The 12,482-nt window shown below is 36.4% G+C and overlaps 2 protein-coding genes across 2 annotated transcripts; both read right to left on the bottom strand.

Moving 5' to 3' along the window:
* Window positions 1-1,939: 1,939 nt before the first annotated feature.
* Window positions 1,940-2,521, bottom strand: LOC104609905 (putative invertase inhibitor). The gene has a single exon (XM_010276329.1). It carries the CDS (start codon window positions 2,519-2,521, stop codon window positions 1,940-1,942), a length of 582 nt encoding a protein of 193 aa, XP_010274631.1.
* Window positions 2,522-4,642: 2,121 nt separating this feature from the next.
* LOC104609875 (putative invertase inhibitor) lies at window positions 4,643-5,495 on the bottom strand. Its single transcript, XM_010276295.3, has one exon. The coding sequence runs from the start codon at window positions 5,464-5,466 to the stop codon at window positions 4,888-4,890; it is 579 nt and encodes a 192-aa protein (XP_010274597.1). The 5' UTR covers window positions 5,467-5,495; the 3' UTR covers window positions 4,643-4,887.
* Between the last annotated feature and the right edge of the window lie 6,987 nt (window positions 5,496-12,482).

The following is a 12,482-nucleotide window of genomic DNA, read 5'->3' as shown; positions in this document are numbered from 1 at the left end:
CTGTTGCCCTTGGCCTCATCCTTGGCAGCAACAATGGCATTCTCCGATGATAATTTTACTCTGTAGAATAAACTAAAAAATACATGAGAAGGTTATTTTTGACATTATATAATATTTAACTGATGGAATACTAATGGATGGACCCAAGTGTCTATTTTAAGAGTTCATGGTATCAAGTATTGCAATTAAAAGATTAGGTACCTATCTATCACTACCCCTAAAGTACAAGGTACCTATGTAATCTATCCAAAAAATTAAATATAAACAAAATGATGACTATTCTTTAATCATGAATTAAAGAAAAGAACAGAAAATACAACCGACTCACTAATTACCTCTCTATCATTACTGATAAACAACTCATGAATTAATTCAAAAATTGTTCTCCTAAACAAAGACACAAAATTAACCAACCAATATTAAATGAGCTACTAATAAATTGCTAGTTATTAAGCGTATAAACAAGCCAAAGAGCTAAATCAGCCAACTTTTCTGCAATGTCATTCTGTTTTGTCAAGGGGATCCTCCTGTTCTTCTGTCTTCTATGAACTCATCTTCATATTCTGATGGGGTGTCAAAGACTGGTGTCATATCAGAAAGAGCTCTCCCAAAACGATATTGTTTGTACTTTGTAGTGCATATATAATAACAGATTTTATGCACTTTGTAGTGCATATGTAATAAAGGGCATCTAAGTATTGTTCTATGCAGTCGTTCAAGGCATTCCTGGCATACTTATTGAACTTCTATTCCTTGAGAAGCTTCTTCACTTATGCCCTGGTATGCCTTATGGAGATCAAACCCAGTCTTCTGAAGCTGGTGGTGTAGCTACGTGGAACAGATTCTAGAGCAGCAAGACAGAATTTGTAGGACTCCTTTGGTTCATCTGGGTACTCTGAGTATTGTTTGCAGGTTTGTTCGATTAAGGCAAGACCCTTTTCAGGTTTTTCTTTATCACCATGCAAGAAGAGAGCCCGATTGAAAACAAGGAGAAATAGAGTGGGAGAGAACAGAAGTTGGCTCATGTTTACTTCAACAATCTAATTAACAGGGACTCTGAGTTGTGAACTTTGTTTGTTTTCTTTGTTTCTATTTTAAATAAGGATTCGTGCAAATTGACTTCTCCCACAAATCTCTCAACTAACTTGCTGTTTGAAGAGTCACTAGCAGGGACTCTTCTCTGCTGTTAAGTACCTGTAAACTCTGCTAAAACTTGGGATCTGTCATCTATTAATAAGAAATTGGTTAAGACAGCATCAAGATTTGAACATAACTTATTGCACCCTATTCTCTGTGAGTCGGTCTGGGTTGATGGGATTTATTGATTCTCCACTTCTCATCAAAGAGTTCCCATGCCATTCTGCTGATGAGCCCCATTTTTTTTTTCTTTTTTTTTTCACAACACACTACAGCTGCATGTTGGAAATATCACTTCATGAATGACAAGGGAGATGTTCCTGATGTGCGGCTATAATGGAATGTGGGTAGGAGATCTGCCTAAAGCTTTCTTTTGCTCTCATTTTTCTCTCTTTATAACATTCCATTTCTTTCATTATAGGCTATTAGGCCTAGAGTAGAAGGGTGCGACTTGGGTTGGGTTGGGTTGGGTTGCGAATTTGTTAAGATTTCAAGAAATCCGAACTTTATCTTTCCAACTGTTAAAGCAACCTCTGTAACTTGTTCATACCTTTATGGCTTTATCAACCTTTTAATGTGAAAAAAGAGCTGATTTGAACCAAAGTGCCCTTCAAAGAATATTTCCTAAAATCTATTCATATTCATAATTATTGTTTACTAAGATAGAGATTATCAAGTTATAAAAAAATAAAGAAAAAAAAAAACTCACTAATCACCTACCTCCAATGCTGAATCCAACCATGAAAACACTCACCCAAAGGAAAATCAAAAAAACAAAAACAAAAACAGAGATATTAAATTGCTATCGAATCACAGCAGTAAACCAAATAGCTAAACCAGCCAACTTGTTGAGAATATCATTCTGTTTTGTCAAAGGAGACCCTCCTGCCCTACTGTTCTCACTGAATCCTTCTTCACAATCTGATGGGGTGTCAAGAACTGCTGACATATAAGCATTAGCTCCACCGTAATCCTTCTTCTTGAACAACATCTTGGCATATTTTATGTTGTAAATTGCATCTGAGTATTGGTCTCTGCAGTCTTTCAACGCCATCTTCGCATATTTGTTGAACTTCTTCTTGTCCTTCAAAAGCTTCTTCACGTATGCCTTCACATGCGTCATGTTTGTCTTGGTTAGCTCCAGGGAGATTAAGCCCAGTCCTTTGAAACTCGCCTTGTAGCTCTTTTTTACGGATTCTAGAGTAGTGAGACAGAACTTCTGGGATCCATCTGGTACCCCTGGGCTCTCTGAGTATTGTTTGCAGGTTTCTTCGATGAGGGCACGTCCCTTGTGGGATTTTGCATTTGAAACATGCAAAAAGATAAGAGAGAAGGTAAAGAAAAAGAGAGGAAGAGAGAACTCGGAGAAGAATCGGTTGCTCATGGTTACTGCGACCTAATATTAATGGGGACTGTGAGTTGTTCTCTTTCTTGGTTGGTTTAAATAAGAATTCATGGGATTGGCTTCTTCCACAAATCTCTCAACAAACTTCAGTTTTCAAGAGTAAATAGTGGAGCCCTATCATCAATAAATCTTCTTTCTTAACCGTTTTAACCCATGTTAATTAAACCTTATAAACTCTGCTATCTAAAAATGGCACATGTTAAGGTCAAATTTTCAGCATAGTTAAATTAAAAATTCTCTAAGGCTCAGTTTGGAAGCAGTGCAAATGCAAATTTGTACAACGTAAATACATATGTTTTGCACTCTCTACATATTTGCATTTGTACTCAGCCTAATCTTTTTTAGCGGCTCTCACTCAAACCATGACCAGGGGTGCAACTCCGATAGGTCGAAGTTAGCATTTTACATTGTTTTGGGCTGGGTCCGACCGGACTTTTAGGGCTGCAAATAAATGGATCAATCCGATTCGAATCCGATACCGATCAATCCGTAAAGAAGCAAATTCGGATCTCCCTCTTGAACCTAATAAATCAGACCGGATCAGAAAAGCTGATCGGTTAAATTAATGGATTGGATTCGGACATTGTTTGATCCGGTCCGCTGTGACCCGACCTGATCCATTAATTATGAAATATTATATATTATATATTTTAATATATTATATTATATAATAATATAATATAATTTATATTACATATTATAAATATAATTCTAATAGAATCGGATTCAAATCGGATATCGGATAATATGTTCGAATTCAAATTCCAATCATGCTTTTGAAAATCCGACGAATCCTTATTGGATTCGGATCAGTTGAATTTTTTAACGGATCGGATTGGATATGCCTTTACCGAATCTGGTCTGATCCGTTTGCAGCCCTACAGAGGTCAGATTGAAAATGATCACCTCTACCAATAAAGAGTTAATAGTACATTCATATTCATGTATATGTATGTATGTGTATATGTAAAACAGATTATTTGAAGAATTGTTTTTCCATTTACATAGCAATGAAAAAAGGAAAGCAAAGAAGAAAAAAAGCTAAATAAATAAACAGAGAGAAGATGAATAGGGAAACTGTTGTGATTGGATCATATATCTCTCAATCGAACCCCACCCACCATTTTATAATTTATAAGACTCAGTTTGAAAGGAGTACAAATACAAATATGTATAGTACAAATGCATATAAAGTAATACAAAATGTAAGGTTTTGCACTCTATAAAGCCTAAATTGCTAGCCAAGTAGATGAATCACGGTTTATTTGATAAACGGTAAAACCAAACAGTTCTTTCATTTTGCTTCATATGCAATAAACGTCAACGGAACCAAACACATACCTGGTCTAATATGAATCCATTACAGATGAACCAGGTCTAATCCAATCCAATAAATATTTTGGACCAGTCCAATCTGTTCAAATTGGTTGTTATTTAGATTGGTTCAAACCCAAATCAGGTCCATTGACACCTGTGTTCTCTCGTCTTCTATCAATGAATGAGATATTGATTCAATCCCACCCAATCCACTGTAAATCCATTACAGATGGACCAGCTCCAATCCAGTCCAATAAATATTTTGGACCATTAAATCTGGACTGCATGTCCAATTCAATACGTCTTATTGATCTATCCAATCCCTCTAATTTGGTTTCGATTTGAATGAGTCCAACCCAAAATCGGTCCATTGACACCCCTACTTGCCAACTGTCCCATCTCACGGTCTCACCTGTATCTATGGGTCCTTTTTTGATGATCAGCCGAGGGAAAGTAAAGATATACAGATTATTCTTGTCATAAGGAACAACTGGCAAGTTATGGAGCCACAAACCCTCACTTATTTTTCCATTTTACCTTCTTGCGATCATTTAGGGCCCCTCAGTCAATATATTTTGCAATAATAAAATATATTTAGGGGGCCACAAACCCTCTAACTGTGTTTGGCATGCATTTAGAGAATTAATTTAGATGAATTTTATGATTTTAAGAATCAGTATTAGGTTTGAATTTATGAATAAAATTGCTAACATCAATTCTTTTTTCTGGGTTCAGTAATCATTATGAGAATTTATAACCTCAAAAAATTGACATAGCTACAGGAAAAAAAAATCAAATTATGATTTTTGGAATACCAAAGGGTTTTCATACATATCTGAAATTCTCAAACAACTAAATGAACCAAAATTAAGGAAACATATAAATCATCATTGTCATACAATCTCAAACCCTATATAAATGATGAATTCACGAAGAAGTATGTTATTTCCTTCGTTGGTATACAAACAATTTTTGAGAAGCAAAAGGAAAAACCCAGATCACAAACCAAACATTACTAATAGTATCTCTTATAACTCCTCTTTCAAAGTCAATTCCTTACTGACCATGTTAATGATAGATAGTGCTATTGCACATAACTGAAACATATCTTTATTTCTCTTCGTCAATGGAGAGACCCCACCTTTGGTCTCCTGAAAACCTTCCTCACAGGTTGAAGGTGCATCCATGGCGGAGCTCACCTCTACGTTGGCCTTTGAATAATCCTTTGATTTGAAAGCCTTGACCGCAGCTTTTAGCGAGTCGACAGCATCTGAGTACAGCTCCAAGCAATCCGTCAAGGGAGGCTTATCGCGAGGGTTGAGAGTTTTGCTCTTCGAGAGCTTTTTAACATATGATCTGGTGCGAGTGGCGTTGGTTTTGGCCAGCTTGATTGAAATGCGGGCAAGTGATTTGAGACTCATCGCGTTGTGGCTTTTGGGAACAGCTTCGAGGGAGGTCACACAGAATTTGTAGTTGATGTTTGGGTCTTTCTGTGCTGATTTTTTGCAAGTTTCCTGAATGAGATCGGCAGCAATTGCACCATTGAAGCAGCAACACAGAAAGAAAGAGAGAGAAAAGAGAACGAAGATGGCGAAGGGAGGAGTCATCTTTTGCCCTTTGGTTGGTGGTGTACTGGTGTGAGAGAATGTCTTTTAATCAAGGTCGGAGGTTGATTGAGAAACAATTAACAATCTTGTTTTGCTTGAAAGCTCATCCACGACTGTATCCTAGCTTTGCCATCAAACATACACAATGGGTCAATGAATAATGACAAATGATTTAAGTGCCCATGATGCTGCTGCAAAATGGGTCAATTGGTCAGGTTTAGCTCAACCCAAATCTGGTTTTTAGTAATTCCTATCTGACCCGGCTAAATAAAGAAGGGTATCAAATTTGACCTGACCCGTCCCGTCCAGTACATATACACCTGTACCCAATCAAGTCTATGTATACAGTTATATATCTCAATGCTGCAATTAATGTCAATAAATCCCGTTTAACATGGATTCACCTCAACCCAAACCTAAAACCCGATTAAGGCTAACCCATGACTCCATGAGGGTTTACCACTTAATCCAATTCCAACCCACTGATGTCCCAAGATGTGGGCTCACATTTAGAGTCCATATATTAAACGAGAATTAATATATATAACCAGGTAATAAAAAAAAATCAAAACCAACGAAAAGGCATCATTTGATTAATACAGCTTAACTAAAAGAATTGATGATCAAATATGGTATTATGCCATATTCATATGTGTTATTATGTAATTCTGTGTCTTACCATATATCTATCTAAATATATCATTCTTGACCTGTTCTTAGGGGAAACCGAAAAATCGAATCGAATGGAGAAAATTGAAGGATCGGTTCGGTTTTTGATTAACCTATAAAAAAATTGACGGTTAATTAAACTGACTGATATATATATTTTTAATATATGTTACATATTTTTTATATATTATATATAAATATATTTATTATATATATAAATATATACTTATATTATATCTATAATGATCTATTTATAAATATATTATATATATTATATATATTTCAAATATTTATAATATATTATATATCATTTATTATTTATTATATAATATTATAAATATATTTGTATAATATATTATAAATATAAAAAACCAAAAAACCGAAGAACAGTATCGGTCAAAAATCAAAACCGACAGATCGGTTTGGAAAATTGGAAAAACCGGTACCACTGGCTTGGTTTACAAAAAAGTACCCTGGTTCGGTTAACCAAACCGTGGACACCCCTACCTGCTCTTAATCAATCATGAATGAATATGCCAGTATTGGTAGGGGTGTCAGTGGACCTATTTTGGGTTGGACTCCATTCAAATCAAAATCAATTTGGACGAATTTGATAGACCAATAAGACATTGAATTTGGACGTACGAACTGGATGGACCAATACAACATATTGGATAGAGCCAATATCTTGTCCATTGATAGAAAATAAAAACATAGGTGTCAATAGACCAGGTTTGAGTTGAACTTGAAACCAATCTAAATTAACAAGAATTTGAACAGACTGAACAGTCTCTAGACCAGTCCAAAATAGTCCAAAATATTCATTGGACTGAATTGGACCGGGTCCATTTGTAATGGACTCACATTAGACTGGATCGAATTGGACTAAATCCACTCCAATTGACACCCCTAATTATGAGATCCATATGTGGGTTTTTTATACACGTATGTATTTGTAGAAAATCCAGACGTCACTGTAAATCTACGTAACAAATATGAGAATGATTTTGGAGGCCAAGGTTAATTAATTTGAGCTTTAGATTTTATGTTCAAGTCACAACTTTTTTAAAAAGGTTTTAAAATTTCCTTTTCAACTCTAGGGATGTTAATGGATCGGGCATACCCAACAGATTCAAACCATACCGGTCCAATTATAGGGGTTCTGGGTCTGCAGTATGCGTCCCGACTCCCGATCATAATGATCGAGTTTGGATCTGGTTTCAAATTCGGGTACGAGAATTTAAGTACGAATTTTCCACCTAGCTAATTTTTCCTGTACTCCAATTTCTCTTTCAGTCTTGTCCATCTCAAACAAGACATGATTCTTAATAGCTTTACATATTGGTTAATTGGTTTGGAAGCCTAATCTATGATATTAACCGCAGATCATAATAACCTCAATTCAGATCCATCATGTCTGTTTATAACATCATATCTTATTGGGCCTTATAATCCAGGCCCAGGCCCAGGCCATACGCATTTAATAAATTGGCCTTAAATCTAAGCCCATCCCAGAATTCTCACTATCGTATATTGTAAATTTAGGGGTGTTAATTGGACTGGATTTGGTCCAATCCAATCCAGTCCAATGTAAGTCCATTACAAATGGACCTGGTTCAGTCCAGTTCAATGAATATTTTGGACCATTTTAGATCGGTCTAATTCAATGTTTGGATTATTCAATTTGTTCAAATTCGTTTTAATTTAGACTGGTTTTAACCCAAACCCGATCCATTGACACTTATATTCTTATCTTATATCAATGGACCAGATATTGGCTTAATCCAATCCAATCCAATATAAATTTATGATGGACAGACCAGGTCCAGTTCAATCTAATAAATATTTTGGACCGGATTGATCCAATCCAATATGTCTTATTGGTCCATCCAATCCGTCCAAATTGATTTTGGACGGTTAGGGAACATTTTTGTATATACCAAATTACTGGATATACCTCAACTACTTCGCTATTCTTCTCTCCAACTAATTTAGAGCAGATTATTATTATTAATATTATTTTTTTTTGAGAGAAGAGAACAAAAAAGCAAGTCCGTTAGATGGACCATGTCCAACTCAATGTTGTTCACTCCAATATGAGTCCATGATAGATGGACCAGGTCCAATCCAATCTGATGAATACTTTGGACAATTTTGGACTAAGCCCAAGTCAATGTCTAGATCATTCAATCCAAGTTTTTTCAACCCATCATTGACCTGCCCAATTTAACCATTCAAACCGTCACCCAGGCAAAAAAGCAAGTCCGTTTCATCCTAAACCCGATATTTGAGAGAAAACCGTTGACTTGGGCAGTTAACCGGTAAACTGCTTGAACTGTTTGCGGGTTGTGGTCTATTCAGCCCAAAACATGATGTCTAAGTGCTTATGTTAAAAATAAGTGCTTATTAAAATAAACACTTATTTGCATCGACACCCAACTTTTTCAAGTGCTTATTTTAAAAGACAAGCACTTATTTCATATTAGGAGTTTGGTTAGTCTTTTTCTCCAATAAGCACTTAAATAAACGTTTGTAACTATTTTGTCCATTTTGTTTTAAATTTTACGAAAACACTCTTATGGAAGTACTTTTGTGAAGACACTTTTATGAAAGCACTTTTATAAATGTACTTTTATGAGAGCACTTTAATAAAAACACTTTTATGAAAGTATTTTTATAAAAGTAATTTTACAGAAGTACTTTTATAAAAGTATTTTTACAAAAGCAATGTTATGAAAGCACTTTAATAAAAACACATTTACGAAAATACTTTTATAAAAACACTTTTAAGAAGATGGCTGTATTCATAATAATCTAATAATTATATTTGCCCACCACTGTAGATTTGTTGTCACTACCGATAGAATACGAGGGGTGTTGCCGGCGTGAGTTGGGCAGAAATGTCTCTAAGCATGAAGATACTTGGCTGTTGCTGCTTCTCTCTTTTGTCCTTTGCTCCTGCTCCATGAAGATACGAGGTGTTGTCCTACTACAATTGTAACTATCGAAGAAGCCATTCTGTTAGCTTCTGGCTGTGGCCTTCCTCCCTCCCACCTTTGTTAATCTCTTTCTCCCTTCGATCTCCCTTCTCTTCCCCTCATGTTTTTCTTATATATTCAGCAAACCTAGCTAGATCGAGAGGATGATATTCAATGTTCCTAATCTAATGGTTATAACATAATTGCATGTTGAACCATCGATCCAGATGGTTGGACCGTTGATCCATGATCCGGAGGGAAAGATGGTTCCATTTCCGGATTAGGTTTTAAAACACTGATTCAATTTGTTTAAATTGGTTTTAATTTAGATTGATTCCAATACAAACCTAGTCAACCGACATTTGTATTCTTATCTTGTATGAATAGATCAGGTATTGGTAAAATTCAACCCAATCTAATATAAATTCATTATAGATGAATCGGATTCAATCTAATTCAATCCAATAAATACTTTCGATCATTAAGCCTAAACTGGTCCAATTTATTATGTCTTATTGGGCCGTTGACATCCCTAATCACAGCAGGTTTAGAAGTTCAACATTGTTAACTACCTGACGCACGCTTTTCTCATCTCTGTCCTGCAATGGGAGATGGGGTCTTCACTCTTCACGGGTATTTGATTCTATTTTTTAGTTATCTTGTTTTAATGTAATTAAATGATTATATATTAATGTAATTAAATGATTTTAGATTCAGTAACGTTGTACGATATCAAAATAAAAAACTAGTTGCTGCTGAAACTAGATTGTGTCTGATTGCGTTTTCAATGGAAGGGATTATTGACAACCAGCTATTTATGAAAAGTCATGAAAGCAGCCGGCAAGAACTCTGTAGCTCCGAAAGCTCCTACCAATATTCTGGACTCGGAATAGACACAAAACTGTTCTGATCACTGGGTCATGGGTCCAATGTTCCGATCCATGCCCAGGTAAGATCAGGATAAGAGTCACGCATTGCCAAATGCTACTCTTATAGTCTTATTATTCCAAAACTTGGAAAAAAATGAACAAACAAAGCTATCTGAGTTTGCTGGTTTGCTCCAGCACTACAGGAAAATGGGGTTAGAGCTACGGCACTTTAGTTACGATAAAAAAACCGTAGCTAAAACATAGAATATAATCACGGACATTTTCATGTTCGTGGCAAAAAGTTGAATTTTAACTACGGACAATTTGTCCGTGGTTAAAAGTTATTCTGTCCGTGGCTAAAAGATATTTATAACCACGGTTGCAATGTATCTGTGGCCATATGTTACAAAAGCAGAAGTTCAGCTTTAGCTACGGACAATTTGTCTATAGTTAAAAGTTGAGCTTTAGCTATGGACAATTTGTCCGTGGTTAAAAGTTATTCTGTTCGTGGCTAAAAGATATTTATAATCACGGTTATAATGTATTTGTGGCTATAAGTTATAAAAGCAGAAGTTGAGATTTAGCGACAAATAATTTGTCTGTGGTCAAAAGTTATTCTGCCCTTGGCTAGAAAATATTTATAGCCACGGTTATAATGCATCTGTCGCTATAAGTTACAAAAGCAGAAGTTGAGTTTTAACTACGGATAATTTTTCCGTGGTTAAAAGTTATTTTGTCTGTGGTTAAAAGATATTTATCACTATAGCCACGGATAACTAAAAATTTCGTGGCTATAATTACGAAGTTAATCATCTTTAGCTACAATCATTTTATTCCTAGCTCATAAATAATAATCATATAATATTCATTTAAAATATTTATTATTTATTAATTACTTTTTATAGTAAATTAATAATTAAGAATTTATTAAAGTAAATAAATATAATTAATAATCATATAATATTCATTTTTTATGATTAATTAAAACTAATCATAAAAAAATAATTTAATTATTTAAGTAAATTAATAATTAATAGAAAATAATAAACTAAATATGAAAAGCACTAATAGTAAATTAATTAATTACCTATGAATGAAAATAATATTGATAATTAAACTAAATTATTTAAATTCATAAATAAATTATTAATAAAGTAATAGTTATTGATGGTGCGCGATTTGGAAGCTCCTAGCTGGAGAATTGCCTAGACGTACTCGCGTGGCGAGCTGGATCAATCTGCGAAACAGGGCTCAAAGAGACCGGGGTGGAAGACCCAGTGAGGCCGCTCCGATGCTTAAGTCATAACTCTGTCGTATTTGCGAGCTAAGTATGAATGCTAGAGAGCTTTGAGTGCAAGTAATCACGTGTACCTTTTCGTGTCATTGGGGTTGGTGCCTTTATATAGGCTTTGTTTGGCGTGGGCTTCACGCACCGCATCTGAGATTTCTGGGAGGTTGCCTAATTGGTCCGAGATCCCCGGAGGTAACTTCCACGCACATTGGCCATCCTCTGAACACTTGGTATGTGGGCCAACTTCTGAGAAACTTGGGAGTGTTAGGATATGCATACCAAATTTGTCGGCGAGCACAACTCACAAATCGCCTCCTGGATCTCAGTCAAGTCGGCAAGCCCTTGAGGGAGGTCGCTCCTCGCGTCAAGGTCACATTGGCCAGTGACGAGGTGCTACAAGTCAGCCCTAGACGAGGTGCTCCTATCTGGCCTAAGTTGTGGTCGAAGTCGCTAGGTTGGCGGTAAAGGCATGTCGCCAGGTCGGGGCAAAGACGAACTACGATCTGGGACTCCAAATCATCACCTAGGTGGCATCTGGGTGTTGTCCAGCTGTTTCGGGATGCCATGTGTCATAATGCCATTGGAGGGCCAAATCCGCCCTCATCAATTGCTCCCCACTCCCAAGTTGGGGCACGAGACTGATTCGATAATGCCATGTGTCATAATGCCATGACTGATTCGATAAGCGTGTAGTCATGATTATTGGGGCACGAGAGCGAATTCATCCGCTCGAGGAGAGGTGGAGCAGGTGCCCCGAAGACATCTACCTTATTAGGGATGAAACCGTCAAGGGGTTCTGCAATCCAACCATTACCGCAAGAGCAAAATTTATCATGCCATCCTCAATAGGGGGTTCTGTGTGACTACTTTATCATGTCGCTCCACCTAGGTAGACTTTGACGCAGCATCCTTCGAGATGGTTCTCAAAAGAGTAGCCAGCGAGTTCGATGTGGAGCCTGAAATCGAGGTGGAGGTCTACTATGAAGAGATCGACTAAGTTTGTGTTTGTCATGGTGCTGAAAGCGAACTATTCTTTCCTTTGTTCTCTTTCTTGTGCTGAATGCGAACTGCTTTTTATTTTGCCCATGCAAAAGAGGCGACTAGGTCTTATGTGGTGCCGAGGTCTTTTATCAGCTCGACACCTTAGCCCTTAGGCTCTGGGAGTGACTCGCGGTCCACTCTCCTTATCATTGATTTTGCCCATGCTGA

Source organism: Nelumbo nucifera, chromosome 1 (assembly GCF_055504915.1).
Source record: "Nelumbo nucifera cultivar China Antique chromosome 1, China Antique-T2T, whole genome shotgun sequence".
Taxonomy (NCBI): domain Eukaryota; kingdom Viridiplantae; phylum Streptophyta; class Magnoliopsida; order Proteales; family Nelumbonaceae; genus Nelumbo; species Nelumbo nucifera.
Note: the sequence above shows the minus strand (reverse complement) of the source record. Positions and strands in the feature narration are given on the sequence as shown.

What these genes read in the sequence shown, in the direction of transcription:
- LOC104609905 (XM_010276329.1), bottom strand. Translation starts at nt 2,521, where the DNA reads ATGAGCAACCGATTCTTCTCCGAGTTCTCTCTTCCTCTCTTTTTCTTT.
- LOC104609875 (XM_010276295.3), bottom strand. Translation starts at nt 5,466, where the DNA reads ATGACTCCTCCCTTCGCCATCTTCGTTCTCTTTTCTCTCTCTTTCTTT.